Below are 25,302 nucleotides of genomic sequence, written 5' to 3' on the forward strand. Positions count from 1 at the left end.
TCTTATTTCTAACGTTATGTTATGTGTCAAATAACACTTTAACACGATTGTTTACAAAGAGCTGTGTCACTATTATAAAATATTCTCAGTAATTTGAGAAACTTATTTCAAGAAATTTATTCTACTCCTTATTTTTCCACATATTGGCAAAACTGGGCTTCCGTAAAAAAAATGTTTTTTAAAAAGTCAGCAGCTCCGCAAACTCGTTCTTTTCTCAACTGGATGACAGTTTGCGCCCCTCCTGGTCTCTCCTCGTTAACTAGAGCGGCGGCGCCACCCACCCCGCTCCTTTTGCGCCACTCCCCAACCTCATTCCACACGGAGAAGCTGGCTGAGGGCGGCGACGCAGAGCGCAACAAGGCGCTGCGTGAAGAAAAACACGGTCGCCCTCGAAGGAGCCGTGACGGGAATCCCCTGCAAGCCGAACTGTGGGAAGAGTTTCTCACCAACTCTTCACTTGAAGGAGAAATCATCTTGGTCCTCACCCCCCTGTCTGGAGGAGCGCTCCCATCACATTCCGCGCACATCTGTCAGTCACTGGAGCGAGGACACGTTGTCAGGGGCGTAAAGCTGTCCAAAGGAGGGGAGCGCACTGAGGGAGGCGGAGAAGAAACACCCAGAGAGAGGGAGAGAAAGGAGAGAGGGGGAGAGCAGAGGATGGACACCCTGGTGCCTGTACTGAAGGATCACCTGGTGCTGTCAGTGCTGGGGTTTGCTCTGGTTTTCAGGGGGGTTCACCATTTGCTGCGGGGGCTGCCCATTCCCAAAGTGGTGGTTCAGGATGACCTGCGCTGCTGGAAGTGGAGGAACCTGTCGGTGTCCATAGTGCACTCCCTGCTGACCGCAGTGTGGTCTCTGTCCTGGTGAGCCTCCATCCAAACATCTGGCTGTCCACACTGGGACACCATTGTCTATTCACTGTCCACATTGTGCATTGTATGTGGGATGTCTGTGTGTGTGTGTGTGTGTGTGTGTGTGTGCGTGTGCGTGCGTGTGCGTGTGTGTGTCTGTATGTGTGTGTGCAGCAGTGACAGTTTGTGGCAGCCCTGTTCAACAGGGTGAGTAGGGGGGAAGACAGTGGCATTTCTTTGCAGGGAGGGAAATACCACTGTACAGTTTGTGGCTGTCATTATCATTCACTAGTGCGGGTGAGTTTGTGCTTCATTTGGGAATAATCAGGATTAACCTTCAACTGTGGGCCATGATTATTCAAGAAGCAGCTTCAAATGAACTGGAAAAACCTGCTAGCACATGGTTGTGAAAGCATCATGAGAATCTATTCTTTGGGGTGGGGACGATGCATATGAGTCATTTTATAGTAGAAGAAAAAGTTTACACCATCTGAATCCTCAACCCATGTTGGTCACATTTAATATGCAATTTTGTTTAGTTTCTAATAACCGAAGGGAGGAAGGAGGAAGTTTACAGACTGAGAACGAGCGTCAGGGAAGCATGTGATGGGGTGCAGTGCTTTAGGGACTGCAGGTCGTGTATTAACAATAATTATGCTGTCTTGTGTTGATATTGGGAGGGGAGACATAGAAACATGCAGTTTGAGGTGTGCCCCTTTTATAAAGTAGTAGCAGGAAGCGATAAGACATTTAACAGCAGATATCCAGAACTAATACTGGCCTACAGGACATAAAACAAGTAGTAGTAGCAACATGAACTAGTTTGTTAATGTAGGGTTTAGAACAGGGGTGTCAAACTCATTTTCACCGAGGGCCACATCAGCACAGCGTTAAACAATGTTAAATAACTTGTTTAAGTTACAAACATTACAGTCGCACAGAAAAAAATACGTTTGCTTGTTGCTCAGTTATAACATAAAACCTTTTAATTTGTCAGGTTATGAAACCCACAAATCCAAAGCTGTTTTTAAATCAATTGATTGAACAGAACTGAAGAAGCCTTTTGGATGAGAGGCGAAACATCTTCAAGGAACTTTCTTAAAGTCCAGTTGATTGATTTAAACGACTTTGGATAACCATGACCTGGATAACTGAGAACCTACACAAACATCGAAACCCACAAAACTCCACCAATCAAGGATCAAACTATCCAAGAGAATAAAGACAAATAACATTAAACACAAGTTGGGAAATTAACTTTGTTCAGCATGTTATTGTCAGAGTTAAAATGGGCTGAATTACTGCTTTGTGGGAAATGTAGCTTTTAATCAAAGCACACTTTGACCTATTTATTTGTAGACAATCTGACCTTTTATGCTCTCGCGGGCCACTTAAAATAATGTGGAGGGCCACATTTGGCCCCCGGGCCTTGAGTTTGATATCTGATTTAGAAGAAAAGACAGACCGCCCGATGTTAATGTCTCGGCTCAGCCATGCCTCTTTGTCCAGGACTGAACCCATATGCATGTCTAGGTGACGCAGGTACAGACTTCTAACCCCCAGCATGTTTCCCTCCCCAGTGCGGTGGCTTCCCCAGAGACGCTGACCAATGTCCACTTATTCACCACCCCCAAGTCCTACCTGCTTGTCTGCCTGTCAACAGGTGAGTGAAGTGAAACACTCAAATATTTCAATGAAATGTCAGAAATCAGTGGAAGGTTCATGTTATACATCAGGTGGTGTATTTTATGTTTTTATTATTTTGTTTTTTAATATTTTGTCTAACAAAGTCAAAGATTGATCATGATTGGAGTGATTAATAAAGGGTCACATTTTCATGTTGAAGAAGCTAAAACCAGGAAATACTTTTTTTTTTTCCTTGGAAATTCTTAAAATATTTTTTAGACTTTTCTTCAATCAGTTGATTAATGGACTAGTTGTTGCACTTTTGCTAGATATCACTTAGGACAGGTTCTGATGGATAGGATAGTCTCTCTCACCCTTAAGCCCGACTGAATCTTCCTGTTTAGCGGGTGTAAAAACTTTACCTCCCCCCTTTGAAGTAAACAAAAGACGACCCACCCCTTCACCTGACTCTCCCAACACACCAATGGGCACCTCTACGTCACCATGGACACCACAGATAATCCACGAGGACTCGGTGGTCTGGTTCAGCAGTGCTGATTGTGCTTGAGTCCTTTATTTGCATCTTTGTGTTACCATGAAGAAGTAAATCTGTGGAGAACTGCCCTAACAACCGCAAACAACTAGTAACTCCACCGAGGCCCCAGTCCTCCATTCACCAGAGGTCGTGTTCCCAAACACAAGGGTCTGTTATACAGACAGACGTGCAGATAGATAGACAGACGGATAGGCAGACAGTTGTCTCCTTGGTCGTTGCTGTGTCGATCTGCGGCTGCTTGTGGTGACAACACAACACAACACAAAGTCGTCCACCAGCTTCCTGTACTCGCCCTCCCTCCCTGATACACCCAACGACTGCTGTGTCTGCTGACATTTTTTCAAAATTGTGAGAAATGATTGACTCACCTTTTTTTCAACAAATATTTATTCTCTGGGATGGACAACAACTGAGATAAAAGAGATCTGGCACCAATAAAACGGAACTTCAGCCGCGGAAAAGCGGCTGAAGATGAGACGATTGCTGTCGTCTTGTCTTCAAGAAAATGGATGCATGGATGAATTTTTTAAACACTAACACTTAATCATGTCGGGACGGTGCATTTACTGACGCATATCCCATTTGCAACAATTGACAGTTCAAAAAACATCAATCGCTTTTACTGTACACAACCTTTAGAATAGCTTTTCGTTGTTTTCCCACCTTAAAACCATGAAGTTGAAAGTTATTTTTTCAAGCAAAAGAGAAAATCTAACTAAACCCAAACAGGTGCTTTTTCACGTGTATGTCCTCTCACAAACATCTTGCTAAAAGAGTCAAGTTTTTCACCTAAAGATGTCCAGAGAGAATAAGGCTGATGCATTGCTTTAATACAGTTATGATAAACCAAATCTGAGCTGTAGTACAAACAATCATTGCAGACATGTGTGAATTATAAATCTACATCTCGTCCTGGTTTGCACCCTGGCTGTTTTAAGAGCATTTCTAGTGATACTAACTTCACTATCAGCTATATATATAAATATAAAATACATAACATACCAGCAACTGTCTTTCTCTTTCTTCATAGGCTACTTTGTGCAAGATGCATCTGACATTATCCTGACAGGGCATGCAAGAGTATCATGGGAGTTTTTACTTCATCATGCCATGGTAAGGCAGAATGATCATGACTATGCTTTCTCTTCTAATCTCTTAATCTTTTTTAATCAGGGTTTCATTTCTGGGTCAGATAAGACATTTGCGTTACCCTGAAAAGCTCCGCAATTCAAAAATAGAAAAAAAAAAATCATATCAATGATACCTTGACAGTAAACTTGTTTCCTATGGGTATGTTGCAAATCACATGTATTAGAAGTAACAGCCTAAAGATTTTCTGATCCTGATACTGATTTCAATTATTAATTGAGTGTCCCCTAAAACAAACAAATCCAAAGTGGAGCAATGATATATTGGATAAACAGGACAGACAGTGTTTGCCCTCTGTCTTCATGAGATACCGGCAGAATGATGTTTCTTTTATTTGTTTAGTTGTGTGTCCTTGAAACACCCTGTTTCATTCTGTTTAAAAACATCACAAAAAGTTAAAGAGTGGGCTCTCTTGACTCTTGTTTATTGACCTCATTAAAATTAAAAACCAAATTAAATCTATGAATTCAAACTGACTTCAATAAAAAATCAAATACTGTAGATTTTCATGCGGATGAAAATTTTTGTTTTAGTGAAGTGAAAAATGTTTAGCGGCGTTTTTAAAGTCATGTTAATATTTGAGTCCCTGTCCCTGTTTCCAGGCTCATATAGATGTGTAGCTCTCTGAATAGACTTTCTAGCTGTAGAACAGGTGGCGGCCCCCACTTAGTTTATCCAGTGCAACAGTCAAACCTGTAGCGACATGAAGAAATAATCGCTAGAGTCAAAGTCACATCATTGTTCATACAAAATCAAGGAACACCTGATGTTTTTTAAGTTCCTACTATTGGGATTTCAAGATGAAAATACGGCATCAACAGTTTTTCACTTTTTTATGAGCAGTTTATCAAAATCATGTGATTCACTGTATCCTAGAAACAGTTTATTGATAACTGTTGCTAAAGTATAGCATAGATCAGGGGTGTCAAACTCATTTCCTCTGAGGGCCACATCAGCATAATAGCTGTCCTCAAAGGGCCAGATGTAGCTTATAATTGTAACTACATTTAACTAAATGTAACTCAATGTAATGTAAAATAAATGTAAAATAAATGCAACCACTCCTTCATGTTAAATAACTCAGAATTTATTACTTGTCCAAGTTACAAACATTACAGTTATACAGAAAAAATTGTTTGTTTGCTCTGTTATAACAAATCTTTTTAATTTGTCAGGTTATTAAACCTACATAACTCCATCAATCAAGGATTAAACTCTTTGAGGGAATAAAGGAAAATAACATAAAACACAAGTTAGGACATTAACGTTGTTCAAAATATTTTTGTCAGAGTTAAAACGGGTTTAATTACTGCATTGTGGGAAATTAAATTTGTGGTCAAAGCACATTCTGATCTTTTATGCCTTCGCTGGCCACATAATATGATGTGGCGGGCCACATTTGGCCCCCGGGCCTTGAGTTTGACACATGTGGCATAGAGTTTCAGTAGGAAAGGAGAAAGTAAGAATAGAAAGAAATACGAATAGCAATAAGCGATTAATTATTTGCCTAAATAAAAGGAAATAAAGTACAATAAATAAAAAGATGAAGTATAGGTGTACCTCACTCTACATCTTTAATTGGTTTACAGGAGATGAAAAATGATGTATTGAGTTATATTGATTATTCTCCAGGCTAAACCAAAAATACAGTATTTTCTGCACTATAAGGCGCCCTGGACTATAAGGCGCACCCTCAATAGTTTGTTTGTTGTATAAGTTATTTCATATATAAGGCGCACCGGATTATAAGATGTACACAATAAAAAATAAATAAAATTTATTTGATAAACTGCAGCGGCTGTAGTTGCGCAATCCGTCCACTAGATAGAGCTGCGCTGTTCAGGCAGTCGATTGCATTCATGACTTCCTGACTACCTTGAATGGCCCCTATTGTTATGTCAATAAGCCATTCTGAGCCTCATCAAGAAAACCTGATCACTTGATCACTTTGCCATCTTAGAAAGAAGTCAACACGCATATTAAAAAACCTGACATTAAAACTGGTTAAATTCATTACGAGTGCAGTCAGTGCGAACAGAGCCGATTATTTCCTGATGTGAAGTTCGAAGCAGATATGTAAGCTCCGACGTTCGTCTTCGTTAATTAATTAAATATTGTTTTCGAAGTTCAGCTTTGAGGGTCTTTAATTCACCTTTATTCTCCACAGACTAATAGAATGGACCGTCACTAGATTCCAGATGACAGCACAATGGCATTTTTAAGACCAATTAAGTTTAAAGTGGGTTATTTCCGGCGCCAAATATTTAGTAAATACTGAGATCAGTCAGTCAGTCCAACTTTATTAATAGAATTGCTGAAAGTTCCTTATGTTTTGCTACGTAATCACCGGTGCTCCTACAGTCTGCTCTACCGTCTGAGAGCAGCTCAGTCAGAGCCGGGACTTCGGTGACGCCCCTTGACTACCGTTGTAAGGGGGCGTGGGCCCGAGTGCCTTGTGAGGGGGCTCCTCTGGTGGCGGAGTGCGGCATGACTGGTGGCCAGACTGCCGGCTTTTATTTCAGTGATCGTGTTTTTAACCAATATTAATATGAATATTAATCCATATATAAGACGCACCGGATTATAAAGCGCGCCACGGGGTTATGAGAAAATTTTAGGCTTTTAGGTGCGCCTTATAGTGCGGAAAATACGGTAATAGTTTCCAGTTTTGTGCAGTCCTGAATGGATTTTCAATAATATTTGGTCAATATGTATCTATTTTAAGCTTACAAACAATTAAGAAAAAATGTAATATAGTACAGAAAAAAAAATCTAAATTTACAAATACAATTTGGTGATGTTTACCAATACATCATGGACGCCTTATTTACAAGTAAAGGAATAATTATTATTTATAAGTTGAGTAAAACAAAGTAAACTTGATTATTATTTTTTTGTGCATTTTTTTGGGAAACCAACGTATAATCAAGAACGACGTAACTCGAAACAATGTAAGCTGAGGTATGCCTGCATTTGATACGCTACAGCATACACTGTATATTGGTGACACAGTAACGAAAAACACAGTAATGAAAAAGCAGCATGAGTACACTGTAATAGTAACGGTTTCCGTCCTGACTTGTAAACCTTCTTTTTGTAGACCAGTCCAGTTTATCACTAAAGTTACATACACTACCCAAGATATATTGTAAATGTTTTTAAAGCATATGACATGATATGGAGTGAAAATATAGAATCAAACAAAAAAAACACAGGAAGCAGAGAAAATAAAAACAATAAGTTTTCAGATGAAGGCGATCAGCTGTTGTAAAGAGTGACAGCGTCTTTGTGTGTCTGTCTCCTCTGCAGGTGATCTCGTGTTTCTCCTATGCCCTCAGCACTGAAGTGTATATATCCGGAGCTGTGATAGCGCTCTTTGTGGAGGTCAACAGTGTGACCCTGCACTTGAGGCTGATGCTGAAACTGGCGAACGCTAATTCCACCTCTTTGTACCATGTCAACAAATACATCAATGTGATTACGTATGTTGTGTTTCGACTGGGCGCACAATTCTACCTCACCTGGTACTTATTCTGCAATTACGAGCGGTTGGAAAGCGTTAAATTCTTTTTCTTTTGTCTGATCCTGATTAATATTATGATGCTGATCTATTTTAGGCGCCTACTGCTTTCTGACTTCTTCAATAGGGAAAGGAAATCTTTGGGTCAGAACGGGACATCTAACAATTCCAGAAAGTTTGTCACTGACTGAGGGACGTTTATAGAGATATTTTGTGTTTTTAAAGAGTGAGACATTTTGTGTCACTGCCAAAGAACAAAGGACACTAAACAGCTTTTGGTGGGGAAGGGGAGGGTTTGCTCAGGAGCTGTGTTACTGGGCAAGGTTAAAAGCCATACTTTAGGTTTTCAAGGTTAAAAATATAATGCAACACTGCTTAGATTGAGCTGGAAGATGACTTGACTTGAAAATTCAAATTCAAAACATCTCATTACGACTGACTGTCAGATCACTAAAATTAAATTTAAAAAAAAGTGAGAAACTAGATGCCAAAAAAGTGAACTCATTTAAAATCAACATACATTCAGTGACATTCCCACCAACCAAGTGCCAACATAGTGTGTACACAATGCAAGTAGACGTGGGGACCAATCTTCAAAATGTGACTCTTACACATCACATACAAACAGGGTTGTATTTAAATGCTAAAAGAACATTCCCATATGGGACGCAGACAGGCATCCACAGTGTGGCTGTCGCCGGCCTTTAACACCAGACCTGCCTCTATGACGCAGTAACATGTCTAAAAGGTAAAAGTGGGCAACAAATTTATTTTTGTAGCAACTCTGAAACACAGAAAAGGTCTTGCGGGTGTTCTATAACAGTTGACCTTCACCATTATGTAATCTAAAGGAATAAATCAATATTTCTGGAAGACCGATATCACTTCTATGTCTGTGCAGAAAAACCTAAAGCTACAGCCATCAGAGGGTGTGTCTAGGTGATAGTAGGTGAGCCCGCTCAGCTCTGAGCATTGATAAGAAAATGCTCCCATAAAGATGCAATTTACTTTTTATTAATTAATTAATATATAACATAGATTTTAAGCTAAGGTAACAGTTAATGACAGCAACCTTTTACGTTGAGAACAGACATGAAAGTGGTATCAAAATTTTCATCTGACTCAAAATCTTATTTCTCCAATTTTCCCAAAACTATTACGTGTATACTGCATTTAAGTTTTATCTAAAATTAAAAGTTTTATTTTACACTGAAAAACTTCTTCTGAGTTGCTGTCCTCTTGTGTGGATGGACTAAACCACAGCCAGCAGCCTAGTGTAGCTCAGCATAAAGACTGGTGTTGCTCTGTCAGACTGTTTCACATTAGTTCAAATCAAACAAACAAAATTCAAAAAATATTTAAAATAGCGAGCCTTAGAAATAGTACGGTGCATTTTGCTTTGTTTATTTGGCTTTGCACTGAGCTAAGTTAGCTACATACTCTTGTTTCCAGTCTTTGTGCTAAGCTCAGCTGTTTGGTGTAGCTTCACTAAACTGATACCAGGCTTCATCCAAATCGTCTCATCCAAAAACTATGAAAGTTAAGAGGCGCACGTACTGAAAATGTTATTCCATCAGAATGAGGGGGAAAAAAAGATTGAATCTTAAAATCTTCACTAGCAGTTTAACTGTATTTTGCCATATCAGTTGTCTTTGCAGTGTTTGTGTTAGCAGTGTTTTTATGGAGTAAAGCCAGGCAGCTTTCCACCTGGAGGGGCTCGTGGGTTGTGTGTATTTGTTAATATTTTCAAGTGACATGCTCTGATGGACTATCTGCATAACTTTTTTGTGCAAATTTATCTCTGAATGCTCAAGGACCCTTTGTGTTATTAAGATATGTTGTAGACTACTGTTTTATCTCAGACAGCTGGTGGCGAGAGTCTTCTTGTGTGTATATGCTATGTCCTCTCCCTCCAACTCTATGATGCCAGCTCCGGCTGAACGGAAGCTGAGTTGTGAGTGAACCAGTTTATAAGATGTAAAGCTGCTGATTAAAATGGTAGCACAAAATTTAATAGTCCTCTTATGAAATCTATTGTTATTGAAGACTGACTGAAGCTAAATCTTCCTGATATTTAACGGTTGAGCTCATCAAGACACCACGAGTCAGCCTTTTACTTGGAGTAATAGCAGAGTATCGTGTGTACCTTACTTACTAGCTTACACAGTCTAATGAGAAGTCTTCTTTTTTGAAGAGATTGAGTGACAGGTTTTTGATGACAATGTGTTTCCTTTTCCTTCTTTTTCCAAAGCATACGTTTCATTAACAGTCTCCAGTAGTGCATTCCTTTTCGATATGTTTCAAGTGGTAACACAAGCAAACACCAGTAGTGGACTTCAGATGTTTAATGTTCAGTACATTTCATTCCTATCATAACCAGCGCTAAGAAAGTACCCACTGATGTGGATGTGGAGTTCAGTGCCTTTGCCACAGTGCCTTTTGTAAAACACAAAAGAAGCACAGATGAATTTAATGTACCAATAAGGAAATAAAAGATATAGCACAGAAAAGTATCTCTATGCTTTTGTATGAGCTTGAACATGTTGTGAAATTAAGTTCTTTTGACCTTTTGTCTACGTTTGTGTATGTTGCTGAAGTGCCCACATTTTGGATGATTACTATTAAAAAACATTTAAAAACACAAGTATGTTGCATATTTTTGTGAATCAGTGGATCGAGGATGCATTCACTCCTCATTCATACTTGGGGACTGTAGACTACACATGTATGTCTGGGGCAGACTAACAGAAACATGGCAACCAATCCGTGCCTATTGCCTCTCCGACCACCACCAGAACATTCACACGTCAGCAAGTCCGTTGCTGGAGGCAAGAAGGGTGAGGTGTCTTGCTCAAAGACAACAACAAATAACTAGGTGCGGGAATCGAACCGCGAATCCTGTTATTATTGGACGTCCCACTCTACCAATTGAGCCACTGCCCCCGTCTATTTATTTTATTTAGGTGTAATCCCGCGGGGGAGAGGTACACATGGCAACAGCTGAGAATGAAGTATGAAAACATCGTTCACACATAAGATCAGACTTCTGCATCATCTCATGGGGTACCTCCGCATTGTGATTATGTTAGGACATTGTACATGTCATTGATTATGACATTGTACATTGTACAGAAAATATTAAGAGAACATTTGACTGTTCAGTTGTTTATTCGCCAACATAATGCTCTTTACACACACATAAATGTGCTCTCATCAAGTTCTGTTAAATAATGAAACATATGTAAACTTTTTAATTTTATTTAAATAAAAATTGGCATATGCACGTTACAAAAACAGTTCACAAGAAAATTCATACCCATCCATATACCAATATTATATAAGAACTGAAATCAAGAGCTGACATCTAGCTTTTTTGTAGGGTTTCCTTTATAATAGCACAAACTGCTTTAATTCTTACAACAATAACTGTGGCATTGTACTGCTTATAACTGCTTTAAGGCTTTCCAGGTCTTATTTTCTGTCTGTTTTAGTCACATGATAGACGTAGGAGTTACTAATTGTTGAACAAGAAAGAGAAATTAACAAGAAATGTAAGAAAACAAAGTAGTCTAATATTTGATGTTAATGGTAGTTCTTTCCACATTGCATAAGATTCTGGTGGAAAGCAGAGCGACATTTACCCTCCACTGAAGTATTAACACTTTCTCATGGCTGGCCAGCAGTACAAGGGTTCCTCAACGTCCACTGCACAGATTGACACAGTGAGATAGATGCTTAGTAAACAGCAGCGGCACATTCTGTGGAATTCAAGTACAACTGTATTTTTTAATGTCCTTCTCATGTATTCCCAGCTATTTGTTAAAGAAGTTAATAGAATTTACTTTCTAAAAATATAGAAAATAGATGAAGAAATTGTTTATTTGGACCACCAGATTAGGATGGCAGATCTGGAAATAGAAATACTGTACAGTACTGAAGCACAAGTTTGAGGTTGGTGATGGGTACAGGTGGTCACAGGCATCACTGCATCATGTACTTTTCAATTAAGGTTATTTATTCAATTGAGGTTAGGGTTATTGAAATTGTTGGATTTGATTCAAGTATATTTTAGTTGCAGGACTGTACATTGAAATGTTTTACACTGCTTTGTACGCTGTTTTAAACAAAGAATTTAAACATTTCATGATAGAGAAAAGAATTGGGTCCCCATCTAGTGGGCAAATTAAGGAATTGAATTGAATTTTCTTTTCCACTCAGATATACTGTAGATACATACAGATAGATAGATGGATGGATGGATGGATGGATGGATGAGATTTCAGACATGCGCAGACCAGAATTCCATGGTTACGCATGGCAGGAAAAGAGGAAATACAGTAATGGGGGAGTGGGGGGGGTTGTCTTTCCCGACATGAAAAAAATCTAGAAGTAGAACGATTCGACCCGTCCCAAACGTCCATGGATAGATACACAGAAGGCGACAGAGAGGAGAGAGAAGAGATAAAAACATGTGAGTGAAGGGAGTACGGAAGGAGAACCGTGTGGTTAGACTTTAAATCCTACTATGGTGAAGGCAGGAACCAGCATCTCTCGCCTCTGATTGGCTACTGGGATCCTCTGAATTTGTTAGTTTCATCCACGGGGGCGCCGGTTGGTTAGAATGCGGAACGCATACGAAGACCAACCAATGAGGAGCGGGGAGAGCGGTTTATGGCTTCTTTATAGTAGCATTCTTAAAAATTTGTCCTGTCGCTCCCAGAAATTCCGTCTTCAGCCCCGTCCACCTCGAACCGACGCGACCTGTCCGGGACGGTGTGTCCGCCTGAGGAGCTCCGATCCACCGCCAGCCAGCCAGCCCCAGAGACGGAAGCAGAGGACCGAACGGCCCGTGTTGTAGAGGTGAAGCAACGTCTCCAAGTCGGTGTGTTAGGAAAAAGTTGTGTGTGTTAACGTGTGTGTGTGTGTGTGTGTGTGTGTGTGTGTGTGTGTGTGTGTGTGTGTGTGTGTGTGTGTGTGTGTGTGTGTGTGTGTGTGTGTGCGTGTGATCGCGTGGTTTCGCAGAGAAAATGACGCGTTTTTCCAGGTGTGTGAACGGACACCTGAGTTTGAACCTTTGGGTTTCGAACCCCTGTGAACAAAAGGATCTTTTCCCGGCAGCAGGTTTCAGAGGAGATCGGTTCTGATGCTTTATTGTCTCGTCTGGCTCCTGTTGGCCTTGGATCTCTGCCCGGCAGGCTCCCTAAAGCTGAACAAAGTAGAATTGCCTGGAAAAATGCGTCTCGTTTGAGTGGAAAGTCATCTTCTGTTTCCTACAGTACCTGTAAAGAGAAGAACCATGGGTCCATTTGAACCTCTAATATATAATATATATAACAACAACAGAATCATGAGTTTGAGAAGTTGATTCACAGGATATAAAAAAAAAAGAAAGATTTATCATCATCCAAAGTTTTTGCATAACCAGTAAGGAACTGTAGAAATTACAATTAAAGTAGTATTTTCCGCAGTATAAGGCGCACCTAAAAGCCTTTCTTTTTCTCCAAAATCGACAGTGCGCCTTATAGTGCGGAAAATACTGTATTAATTTTTTGTTTCAAGTCTGTTTCTACAGTTTAATTACAGGGTTTATTCCACATTGTGTAAGTTTTGCAATAGTAAAAGGAATCAAGCCGGTGAATGGGTCTAAACTTAGTCCCTGATGTGAGATTGTTCACGCCGCTGTCTTTCTCTCACCGTCTGGCCTCAGCTTCATGTCTGTCCGAGTTCCACCCATGAGTGTTCTTCCCCCCGTCCGGAGGGATCGCATCATTGCTCAGCTGCCTCCGGTAAAACCAAGCAGCATTGTTCTTTTTTTTTTTACAGTCATCTACCTGACCGTGTCAAGTTTTCACACATTCCAATTGACTTCTAGTGTTTTAGGAAAGAGGCAGCTCAGCACACAAAGGAGGATTTCAACAACCAAGTGAAGACTGCCTGCCAGGAGCAGCGCACCGGGACTGTGGGGTGAGCATCAGGGAGCAGCTCCACAGGGCAGGATTAGCTAAGATGAGTTCAGAACGCTTCTTCATGCTGGAGATCAGTCCAGTGTTTGCCTCCAGCAACGTCTCTCATCAGGACAAACCCTCCACAGTGTGAAGTGAAGCTGAGAGTTGTCTGAAACTTTTCCTTCTTAGAAACACAAACATATTTATTTTATAACATTTTAGACCGATCTGGTGATGATGTTTATTCAGGACACTAGATTATCATCAGATATGAGATAGGAGACATGATTATAACCTAATCCGATGCCCTGTTTTGCAACTGTGATATTTTAAGAGAAGTTCACACAACTATCGACCATTTTTAGTTGTCTTACTGAAATATCACTGTTTTCAATGGATGTCAAAATTTCAGTGTAATATTTAAGCTTAAACGTATTCATGAAGAAAGTTAAGTTTATATCGCTATATATAAGAAGCAGGAGTATCTTATGTATATATTCCATTGGAAAATACTAAGTTGTATTTAATATCTTCTCAATGAATGTATATTACATCAATTTCAATGACTTATTTTTACTCAGAGATATTCCCACAACTTGACAAGTACAATGATGGGAATGTTCTATCAGGTATGCTGATGAATCCATGATGCAGAGTGTTACTGTGCCGGGAGTCACAGCGAATCAGGAGCTGTGATTCATTAATTCTAAAGACTAAAGCCTTTAGGTAGTCAACGCATTCAGATATTTCTTTGATATGGATGGTAAGAATCAGGAGTGTGAGGATGAGCTGGAGGAGAGGGAAAGGGTCAAAAAGGAAGAAAAGCTGGGTTTTCTTTTTTTTCAGCACTTATTCACTCGCTTGCTTTTGGTTTTTCCTGTCTTTCCAGCAGATTTAAAATCTCGAAGGTGATTGTCGTTGGCGACCTGGCTGTGGGGAAAACCTGCCTTATTAACAGGTAATCAATCGCTGAGTGTCTGCAGGCAGGGTGAGATGAAGGAGTCAGAGAACACATAGGAGGAAGAATAGTTACTTTATTCATCTGTACAGCTAGATTTGACGTCATATTTAAAATCACACAGTAGTTAATTGCACATGATCAGTCACTTTACATGAGTACAATTGTAAGGCAATAGAAGCATCAAACAGGATATGGAACACTTTAAGTAAGATCCACCCGCTTTCCCATTAAAATACTGCTTATACTGTATGTTAATAATGGTTCCAGCAATATGATGGATTTACTAACGAACAGTATATCTGTAAAAGGCACTGTTCTAAATAACACAAGCTTTTATTTTATAATTATTTTTATGCTAAGGATGTGTGCACCACCAAACCTTTTAATTTCATGTCAGAAGTGGCCGTTGTTATTTTACCGTTCTTTAACAATTAAACATCAAACATCTTCTCAAGTAGCTCTCGTAAGTATTTATGCAGTAGGTTTGTTGTATCTTAGTATTAATTGGGTAAAACCCAGTACATTTTTGGTGAATAGAATTTTTTTTATAGTACTCAAAACGTTAAAAAGGCTTTTTTTTCCCCCAAACATGCTGTCCAGAGCAAAAGTCCTACAAAAAAAATCTTTTTTTTTTGTCAAAATGGTTCATATTTGATGAATAACTAGAATATTGTCTTCAAATTTTAACCTCTTTCACTTCCTCTGTTGTCAGATTTTGTAAAGATGCTTTCGATAAGAACTACAAGGCGACGATCGGCGTGGACTTTGAGATGGAGCGCTTTGAAGTGCTGGGCGTTCCTTTCAGCTTACAGCTGTACGTCTGACGTCTTCATCATGATGCAGTAAAATAAAGCCTCAGGGCCTAAAGTCTGAGTGTGTCTCATGTGACTTGGTTCATCTTTTTGTGTTACAGGTGGGACACTGCGGGACAGGAGAGGTTCAAGTGTATTGCTTCTACATATTACAGAGGCGCTCAGGGTGGGAGCTTTTTATTTCAGTAACAGACTCAGAACAAAGGTATCAAAGACGCTCCTGAAACCATCCAGTAATATTTTCTTTTCTTGCAGTTGTGATTATCGTGTTTGACGTAAATAATGTTGCCTCTCTGGGGCACGTAAGGTAAGCTTATTTGTAATAGATTACTTTATTGCCCTTGACAGTTTTCATCGCAGCTTGACTGTGTGTGTGTGTGTGTGTGTGTGTGTGTCTGTCTGTCTGTCTGTCTGTCTGTCTGTCTGTCTGTGTGTGTGTGTGTGTGTGTGTGTGTGTGTGTGTGTGTGTGTGTGTAGGCAGTGGCTGGAAGACGCTTTGAAAGAAAACGACCCCACTGCGGTTCAGCTGTTCCTCGTCGGCACCAAGAAAGACCTGAGTGTATGTATTTGTTCTTAAGGAATGTTTAACTAAGGAGTCAGAGACTGAAACATCCCACAACACCCCTGAATTCAAAATTTTACCCTGACCTACTTTCATAGGTCAGGTTCATTTAATAGAAGACCCATGGTCCAACATGTAACTGGTGCATTCTATATGTCATATGATTTCAGAGATGTGTACCTAAAAGGTATAAAAGTGAAAATGGAACCTTGACCTAGTTTTTCAAGGTCAAGGTTGTGATCTAATTTTCCTCCCCTTACCTCCCTGAATATAACGCCTTTTGTTTCATCTTTCTGCCTTATCTGTTTCCTGAGATATGTGCAAAAATATCTTCTTCTTTTTCTTTTGGCTTTTCCCATCAGGGGTCACCACAGCGAATCAATTGCCTCCATCTAACCTTGTCTTCTGCATCCTCTACTCCCACACCAACTACCTTCATGTCCTCTTTCACTACATCCATAAACCTCCTCTTTGGTCTTCCTCTAGGCCTCCTGCCTGGCAGTTCAAAACTCAGCATCCTTCTACCAATATATTCACTATCTCTCCTCTGGACATGTCCAAACCATCTCAGTCTGGTCTCTCTGACTTTATCTCCAAAACCTCTAACATGTGCTGTCCCTCTGATGTACTCATTCCTGATCCTATCCTTCCTGGTCACTCCCAAAGAGAACCTCATCTTCATCTCTGCTACCTCCAGCTCTGTCTCCTGTCTTTTCCTCAGTGACACTGTCTCTAGACCAAACAACATCGCTGGTCTCACCACAGTTTTGTACACCTTTCCTTTCATTTTAGCTGAAACTCTTCTATCACACATCACACCTGACACTTTCCTCCACCCGTTCCATCCTGCCTGTACACGCTTCTTCACCTCTTTTCCACACTCTCCATTGCTCTGGACTGTTGACCCTAAGTACTTAAAATCCTCCACCTTCTTGATCTCTTCTCCCTCTAACCTCACTCTTCCACTTGGGTCCCTCTCATTCACACACATGTACTCTGTCTTACTGCGGCTAACCTTCATTCCTCTCCTTTCCAGGACAAACCTCCACCTCTCTAGCTTCTCCTCCACCTGGTACCTGCTCTCACTGCTAATGTGTAAAAATATCTCAGAATAGAAAATATCTCAGACCATAGATTAAAGCTAGTAGATCAAAGCACTAGCTTTAATCTATGGTCTGAGATAATCCTAACCCTAACCCTAACTGGACGAACACACAAACACTGACAATAACAATACATCACTGCTTTGCAAAATGTAATAAGGATGTTTACTTCATTCATTCATTTTCCTACCCGCTTCATCCGGTTGTGCGGGTCACGGGGAGGTGGAGCCTATCCCAGCTGGCTTAGGGTGTAAGGCGGGGCAAACTCTGTGCGCGATGCCAGTTCACTGCGGAGCTAAACATTAATTTCCATTTTATTTCTGAGAGGATAGTTTCAATATTTCGTTTTGTCAACAGTGGAAAATAAGAATGAAATTAACTGTAATAATGGTAAATTTTTCCCAGAGCCAGAGATAAAACCCCTAAATCCACTAAATTTACAATTACATAAAACCAATGACAGGTGGAAAAAAAAATGTTTAGCTGGAAAGCAACTTAAACGATTGTTTTCCTTCTGGCTGCTGGGGTTTGTACTACTGTATTCCTCATTTATGACCAGGATAATCTGAAGTCACAGTCCAGCAGTGGCCCGAAATGTTCACTTCAGTTCATTTAAATACAAAATTCCCCTTGTCTGTTTGAAATGACATTATTTGATAGAAAACAGTTCAACTGACTGTTGGTCAAACAAACGGGCAACCGGAAGCCTCGTATTTTGTTTTTGGACACTTTACTGTGTGATTATAGCATTTAAATAATAAATGCTAATTTATTCATTTGTTTTGAACAAAATCATTGTTTTACCTTTCAGTTTCATGTAATAGTTGATAAAACCTGTTCTTTGTTTTTTCTGACAGTCTCCTGCTCAGTACGCACAGATGGAGAAAGACGCCCTGAAAATAGCGCAGGAGATGACAGCTGAGTATTGGGCTGTGTCGTCATTGACAGGTGACTGCTTAGATGTACATTCAACTATTTTGATGAAACAACATTTTATAGACCAATGTATGTTAGTTTTGATCTTAGTTTCGTAATAGAACCAAAAGGCTCTTTTGACTGATGGTGAGTCTGTGTTTTCTGTAGGGGAAAACGTAAAGGAGTTTTTCTTTCGAGTCGCATCGTTGGCATTTGAGACCAGTGTTCTTGCCGAGCTGGAGAAAAGCGGATCGAGGCACATCGGAGATGTCGTCAGTGAGTATCTGAGCAACTCTGTAATCCCGGACATTATCTTTCTCAGCTTTAACACCCAGCACATCATCTGTTTCAGGAATAAACAGCACTTCAAATGATGTGCACGTTTCGTCAAAGAAGAAGCAGCCAAACTGCTGTCAGTAATGCAGGAAACGGTAACATTTACATCAAAGTTACAGACTGAACGTCAGGAGTTGTCTCTGTGGAAAAAGACCGTGGCTGCTCTCCAGCTCATGTTGGGTCAGAGAGGGAGGAGCTGCTGGGGTTTTACTGCCTGACGTGTTTGCCTTCAGTTTTTTCCTGGCCTAAAATTAGTATTCTCCAGCAAGTTATGGATTTTTGTTGTCACTGGATACGTCTGGAGTTCCAGTGACACAGAAAGTGAACAGAAATGTCTTTATACCAAAGAGTGATGTGGATGCTTACCTAAATTAAGGCTTACTGTATCTCAAACTCTGTCTTGCTGCTATAAGTTCTTTTGAAGCCTGTAAAACAAAACACTTATTTACTTCAGACTCTGCTTTTGCATTTGAGGAGAGAATGTACGATCTAATGCTGTTGATCACCTCCCAAAACCTTGGATTTATTTTGTGAGGGCCTTCACCTCCATTTTGGGATTGTTGTTGTAGATGTAGACTAAGGTTTCTGAATGTACGATGATTCATTGGTACTTTTTAAAAACTTTTTATTTTTTTCCACAATCAAATCATTGACTGAATTTTGACGATCATTTCTAGATCAGAAATTTATGTGTATGTCTAAAGTTCACCATGATTTTTGACATGCAATAACAAAATTAATAGTGTTATATAAACAAAATATTCCCCATTTCTTCACACTATATTGAAATGTGTGTTTCAGTTTTTGAAGGACTCGAGATACTTCTGGTCGATTTGGTTCTGGAGCTCATCAGGAATACATTGAGAGAATTTGTAATGTTCTTTAATCCACTTCCCTCCTTGTGTGTTCTCAATGGCTATGGCGGCCACACCTGCATGACGAAGAGTGTAACGTTTACTTTCAGATGATGAGGAAAACTGAAATAGGGAGTTAAAACTGAATTCCCACTGACCTACAACAGTGGCTCCCATCCCCTCTAACAACTGTATCGCAGCCTTCATGGTGCCTCCAGTCTCTATCCATTGGTCCACTAGCAGCACCCTCATACCTATACGGAGCAGACAACCCACTGCTAACACTGGATTTTGAAAGGTTTATAAATAATGAAAAAAATACTGAAATAATGAAATTAAAATTAAAACACTAAATTAATTCGTATGAGAAACAAAGTCATGTTAATTTAATTTTACAAAAAAAAATAAAAAATAAAATATTAAGGTTCAAGTGAAAAAGCCAAAGGAAACGAGAATAAACATGAAATGTCAAGATATTTTTGACAATGTTTTTCAACAGGGAACAAATGAAAGAGATGTAATATTCTTGACAGGAATAAAATGTTCTTTTCTGTTAAACACAATTGAAAGAGAATCTTCAAATGACATCAGAGATCCTTTAACTCCACATTAAGTCACTTGTGAACACCAGATGGCGCTGTGCTTTAAGGAGTAAGGAAGTGCTACAAAATCTGGTTATAAAGTTTCAAGTCAAAGGTTTGTGTGGCAAAGACAAAACAAATAATCGATCTGTTACTCAATCAGCAAAAGCAGCAGCTATTTTCAGTCTAGATTAAAGTATTAAGGAGCTCTTTTAAATGAGTTTTGGACTCAGAGGATTATTTAAGAAATCAATGTACCTCTTTCGCTTTCTGTATGGAAAGGAATACTTACATAATCAGAATGTAAAGTCATTGATCAGTTCATCAGCTTTCAAAAAAGTCAAAATAAGAAAAAAAGCAATATTTTTTAAAATATTATAACTTTATTTAAGTAATAATTATCTCCATAGACACATCTGACATGGTTAGAAAATAAAAGACAACTGGTCACCTGGTTTCAGCACGTCCAGCCGTACTTCCATAGTCTTTTTCCTGTCTGTGTAATCGCTGTAGCTCTGGGTTTGGGTGGCGACACAGAGGTGTCCTGCTTTACGGATAGCCAGAAAACCTTTCTGAAGAGTGGTGGCAACACAAGCCCCTGGAAATCATTACAATTATTCATCTATGCTGACAGAACCATATCTCAGTGTTGTCACTTTGCTAAACCTAGCTGTGAATGAAATACAGGTGTATGTTTTCACAGTGTTGTACCACATGATTCAGCATATCTAAAAATAGCACATATAGCAGAGGAGTTAGGTTTCTTACCAGAGAAACAGGCTCTGAAACTAACAGTGTGAGCCTACCATTTAAAATGAATGGATCTGTTTTCCTACCGAGAATGAATCCCATTGCATCTATCCCGACCACCAGGTCAATCGCCTCGTTGTTGAATGGACTCAGAAGGTCTTTGGTACAGTCTTCAAGAGCCTGAATTGAGTGCACGGACTTTTAACACACTTACTCGATAAAATACAGATTGTATTCAATATAAACTTAAGGTTGTCTTCCTCTGCAGATTTATGGCGTGTTGATTGTGTTCCCAGTGACGGTAGAGAGACAGTTTACCTGTGAGTTACAGTAGAGTCTGGATGGGTCCAGCCAGGCAAACTGGGGTCCTTTTGTATTGGGTGCCATCAGAAAGAGGTACCATCCTTTAGGTCTGTGTTCTGGGATAGCCAGCACGTCCATTTGAGAGCCAAGGCTTGTGTCTGGTGAATGAACTGGGCTGTTAAGCAGAGAGAGGACCATATTAGGTTTGGCTGAGGAGTGCCAGGCAGGGGGCCTGTAGACTGCTTGCTGAGATTAGAGTAGTAGAGGAGGGATTGCTGATTTCTAGCATGATTTTAATTTTGATGACCTATTAGTTTTTTATTAATTTTGACATGAAAGGACATCTGAATAATATATTAGACATATGAATGAACTTATTTTATATAAACATCTAAAAAGATCCAAGAATCTTGCTGATGGAATAAAATAAGGAAAATATTAGAAAAGTTAAATTATTTTCTTCTCTTTGTCTATTTACTCTCTGCCATCACCTCCATATAATTTTACATTAATTACATTGATTAGTGATCATGAATTTTTCAGCTTACCAGTGACACATCTATAACAGTGAGCAACCAGATGTTTACCACTTATTTGTCTAGAATATAAAAATGTAAAGTATAAAGTATTCTTTTCAGAATTGGATAGCTCTCTATTTGAAGAACCAAATTATTTTAAGTTTACTCTCTATCATTCTCAAACACATTTGATTACCAACATGACCAAAAACATTCTAACTGCTCAAACACTCCTCAACAAAACCAAACTGCAGTACAGCATCTGTCAAAAGTCGATCTCAAACTCCGTCCCTATCTCAATTTATGTATTATTCAAACAAACAAAAAGAACTTTTCAGAATTGTTTCAGTGCACTTATTTATAATGATAAGACAGGATGAACTGAGTTTGCACAAAATCAGCTGGCAGAAACGTTATAAAACCAGTGATAATTAACTTCACTCATCAGAACTTTTAAAGACATTGTAGGTAATGCACTTTGTCCAACTGTGTGGCTTAAACTGTGTGATAAGAACTGGCACCAAAGTTTTATTTGACCTCTTTATACCGTTCAAGTTAATCTGGGGACGAGCCATGCAGTGACGTCTTTTGCTGATATCTAATGCAAAGTAAGATTGAAGATTGAACTAAAAAGATTGAGAGCAAGCAACACATATGCCCCGGTTCTCAAGTCACTTGCATTCAACTATTTTCAGTACTTTAAATTATATTTGATGTTAAACTGCTGTGTACTAAAATACAGTGAGCTACAGATGGACTTAAGCTGCAAATGACAGATTGACAGGCTTACATTTAGACACAGAATCAGTGTGAAACATACAGAACACTGCCTTCTTAACATTTTTGATATGTTTAAAAAAAGGTATTACATGTGTATTAATGAGAACATTTATTAAAGAAGTCTAACGATTGAGCAGCAGCACTGACCTGAACGAACAGCGATTCTTGATCTACTAAAAATGTTTGTCCTCATTTGCAGCCTGTTATTCTAAATGCTGCCCTCAGGTCCAGTATTCACAAATACTGTATGCCTTCCTGGGGATTAGTATCTAAATAATCTGAACTCTGCAGCAAGTAAATATATCATCTTGCTTTATATTTTCCAGTTCTCAGACTGGAAAGGTTCTTACAGTTGAAAAAACATCTGACATTTCATCCCAGTTGTGTGGTATGCTACACAATTCACGCTGCGTGAAGGGATGAGTTTTCACTCCCTGCCAACAGAAACTGGACGTTCCCACAGTTTTATCCCATGCTGGTCATCATAAAACATATGCTGAGAAGCTGATGTGCTTTCATTTTGGGTCAGTGAGGGGCAGTGGTGAAAAGAAATGAGAAGGGCAGCTCTATTTGCTGAGGCACCAGTGATGCTGTGATATATGGAACAGGTACAAACCCAGGCAGTGATTAAAACTGAACATGTGATCTGAAAAACCTATTGTAGACGCTTTGGATCTTGCAAATCAGATATGGTGTCATGGCTCATCTACTACAAAGACATCCAAAATATGACTAGAGATTGAAGTTCACAGCAATTAAAATGATTTGAAATGACCTCTAGGGGAAATGCTTTAATTTGAAGAGGCACATGTTTGGCCACATGGGGACAGTATATAAAAGCTGTAAACCTGAAAGGTGATATTATCCAACTTTGTTCCATTTTTTTCTCACCCATTGGAAAAGGGCAACCAAGGATATTACTACTTGGAATATTCCACTTTTGTTTTTTCATTTTATTTTCTCAAACTAGTATGAAATGGTAGAAACAGCAGTAAAATAGTGGGAACAACAGTTGAAATAGTAAAAGTAGTAAAAGTATCAGCTGGAAATAACCTTGAAACTTTTAGAAATGCAATGTTCCACTTATATGCAAAAACATCACATTCACAATAATGACAATAAGCAACAATGTTATAAAACATCAACCCATATTTCATGACAAATAGCATAAAAATATGAATCATCTATACATCTATATAGCTCAATAAACATAACGAGCATTATTCATTCATCTTCTAACAGCTTGTCCGCTGACGCAGGTCGAGGGGAGCTGGCGCCTATCCCAGCTAAAGGCTTGAGGCAGGGGAAACCCTGGGCGTGACGCCAGTGCGCCGCGGATGATGAGCATTAATTAAATTCAAATATGTAATAATACCAAACATGATTTATCTAATAATATAATTTATCTAATAAATACCTCATTTACAAATAGGACTGTGAATAATAATTCACCAACAAGCCTTTGAAAAATATCTAATGCTGTAGTCTCAACAACAGAAACTACATCTCCCATCATTCCAGGCAGCAAACCAAGAAGTACACCTGCAAGTCAAACGTAAACAATTACAGTATTTTCCGCACTATAAAGCGCACTTAAAAGCCTATAATTTTCTCATAATCCTGCAGTGCGCTTTATAATCCGGTGCGTTTTATATATGGATTGATATTAATGTTAGTTAAAAACAAGTTAGCTGAAAAAAAGCCGGCAGTCTGGCCGGCAGTCAGGCCGTACTACACCACCAGAGGAGCACCCTCAGAAGGCACTGTGGCTGGCATACGCCCCCTAACAACGGTAGTCAAGGGGCGTCGCCAAAGTGGCGGCTCTCACTGACCTGCTCTCTGACGGCAGAGCAGCCTGCGGACAGCACCGGTGCCTGGCTACGATTCCGTAACAAAATATAAGGAATTTCCAACAATTCTATTAATAAAGTTTGACTGACTGACTGATCTCAGTATTTCGCAACCACTGTGGTACCGGAAATAACCCACTTTAAACTTAAGTGGCCTAAAAAATCCCAATGTCGAGTGTCAGTACTGGATTCTAGTGATGGTCCATTCTATTAGTCTGTGGAAACACACGGAGAAACTGGCATAAAGGTGAATGAAAGACCCTCAAAGCTGAACTCCCAGCCTTTTCTGAAATTTCAAGAGTCACTGCTAGACAAAGGTGCCTGGTGTGCTGCATTGATTTGCAAATGTAGTTGATACCTGTGTGTGTGTGTGTGTGGGGGGGGGGGGGGGCGGCGGATTTCAGGCTTGTGTATTCTGTCTGCAGCGACGTGCTGTGAGTGCTGTGCAAATACGTTACTTTGTAATTTGACTGTTTTTAGATAATTTTGTACTATTTTGTAGTACTTTTATCAGTAAATCTCAGCAGCTAAGGAAAAAACCCATGTGTGTTGACTTCTTTCTAAGATGGCAAAGTGATCAAGTGATCAGGTTTCCTTGATGAGGCTCAGAAAGGCTCATTGACATAACAGTAGCCGTTCACAGCTGATTAAAGGTACTCACAGCCATAAATGCTTCATCTAGTGGACGGATAGCGCAACTGCAGCCACTAGTTTTTTTAAATCTTTAAAAAAAAAAAATATGCGCTTTATAATCCGGTGCGCTTTATATATGGAACAATTATAAAATAAACAATTCATTAAAGGTGCGCCTTATAATCCTGTGTGCCTTATAGTGCAGAAAATACTGTACTTGTAAAACTAAGAAAACCAAACTATGACAGATGTTATGGAAAAGTCATAGATATGAGTGTTCTCTTTATATTTCACAGTTTAGGGAGTTCTCCACTGAACTGTTTTTACCGGATTAAAGTATGATCAAGAAGTACACTTTATAATAATCCCACAAGGGGAAATCACATTGTCACTCAGGTAGTATATACACAGCACACAAGGGGGCCTGTAAACATGCAGTTAATACACACAACAAACTACACACATTGGGAGGCAGAGTGACAGGCAGCGGCTTCCAAACGTGCCCCAAATTGAGCAGCTTGTAGAGGGGATGGCGCCTTGCTCAAGGGTGCCTCGGCAATGGCTGGGAGGTGAAGTGAGTTGGCCCCAGCCATCCACTGATGGCTGGGGCGATCTGTCTGCAAGACATCTGCTCTACTGCTGAGCCACTGCCGCCCCAAATCATCTACAAGTCACGACATAAGAAGCAGACGCAGGC

At 39.6% G+C, this 25,302-nt stretch overlaps 3 protein-coding genes across 5 annotated transcripts; 2 read left to right on the forward strand and 1 right to left on the reverse strand.

The window, feature by feature from the left end:
• The first annotated feature begins 258 nt into the window (after positions 1-258).
• Positions 259-10,346, forward strand: tlcd1 (TLC domain containing 1). Its single transcript, XM_068317226.1, has 4 exons — positions 259-863; positions 2,432-2,514; positions 4,064-4,146; positions 7,492-10,346. The coding sequence occupies exons 1-4, from the start codon at positions 658-660 to the stop codon at positions 7,891-7,893; spliced, it is 774 nt and encodes a 257-aa protein (XP_068173327.1). The 5' UTR covers positions 259-657; the 3' UTR covers positions 7,894-10,346.
• Positions 10,347-12,029: 1,683 nt separating this feature from the next.
• Positions 12,030-18,491, forward strand: rab34a (RAB34, member RAS oncogene family a). Of its 2 annotated transcripts, none has more exons than XM_068317645.1 (12): positions 12,030-12,173; positions 12,423-12,562; positions 13,410-13,488; positions 13,575-13,666; positions 14,537-14,605; positions 15,321-15,422; positions 15,522-15,586; positions 15,676-15,727; positions 15,898-15,979; positions 17,943-18,033; positions 18,169-18,276; positions 18,353-18,491. In XM_068317645.1, the coding sequence occupies exons 3-12, from the start codon at positions 13,414-13,416 to the stop codon at positions 18,418-18,420; spliced, it is 804 nt and encodes a 267-aa protein (XP_068173746.1). In that variant the 5' UTR covers positions 12,030-12,173; positions 12,423-12,562; positions 13,410-13,413; the 3' UTR covers positions 18,421-18,491. The 2 variants fall into 2 exon arrangements, with proteins under 2 accessions (XP_068173746.1, XP_068173747.1); XM_068317646.1 differs by having other exon boundaries at positions 14,540-14,605.
• Positions 18,492-19,131: 640 nt separating this feature from the next.
• Positions 19,132-24,412, reverse strand: zgc:174895. Of its 2 annotated transcripts, XM_068317648.1 has the most exons (5): positions 20,840-24,404; positions 20,608-20,701; positions 20,223-20,369; positions 19,349-19,444; positions 19,132-19,267 (listed from the first exon to the last, which is right to left on the reverse strand). In XM_068317648.1, exons 1-5 carry the CDS (start codon positions 21,020-21,022, stop codon positions 19,134-19,136), a joined length of 654 nt encoding a protein of 217 aa, XP_068173749.1. In that variant the 5' UTR covers positions 21,023-24,404; the 3' UTR covers positions 19,132-19,133. The 2 variants fall into 2 exon arrangements, with proteins under 2 accessions (XP_068173749.1, XP_068173748.1); XM_068317647.1 differs by having other exon boundaries at positions 19,132-19,444; positions 20,840-24,412.
• Positions 24,413-25,302: the final 890 nt, after the last annotated feature.

The sequence above is a fragment of the Antennarius striatus genome, chromosome 6, assembly GCF_040054535.1.
Source record: "Antennarius striatus isolate MH-2024 chromosome 6, ASM4005453v1, whole genome shotgun sequence".
Lineage (NCBI taxonomy): Eukaryota > Metazoa > Chordata > Actinopteri > Lophiiformes > Antennariidae > Antennarius > Antennarius striatus.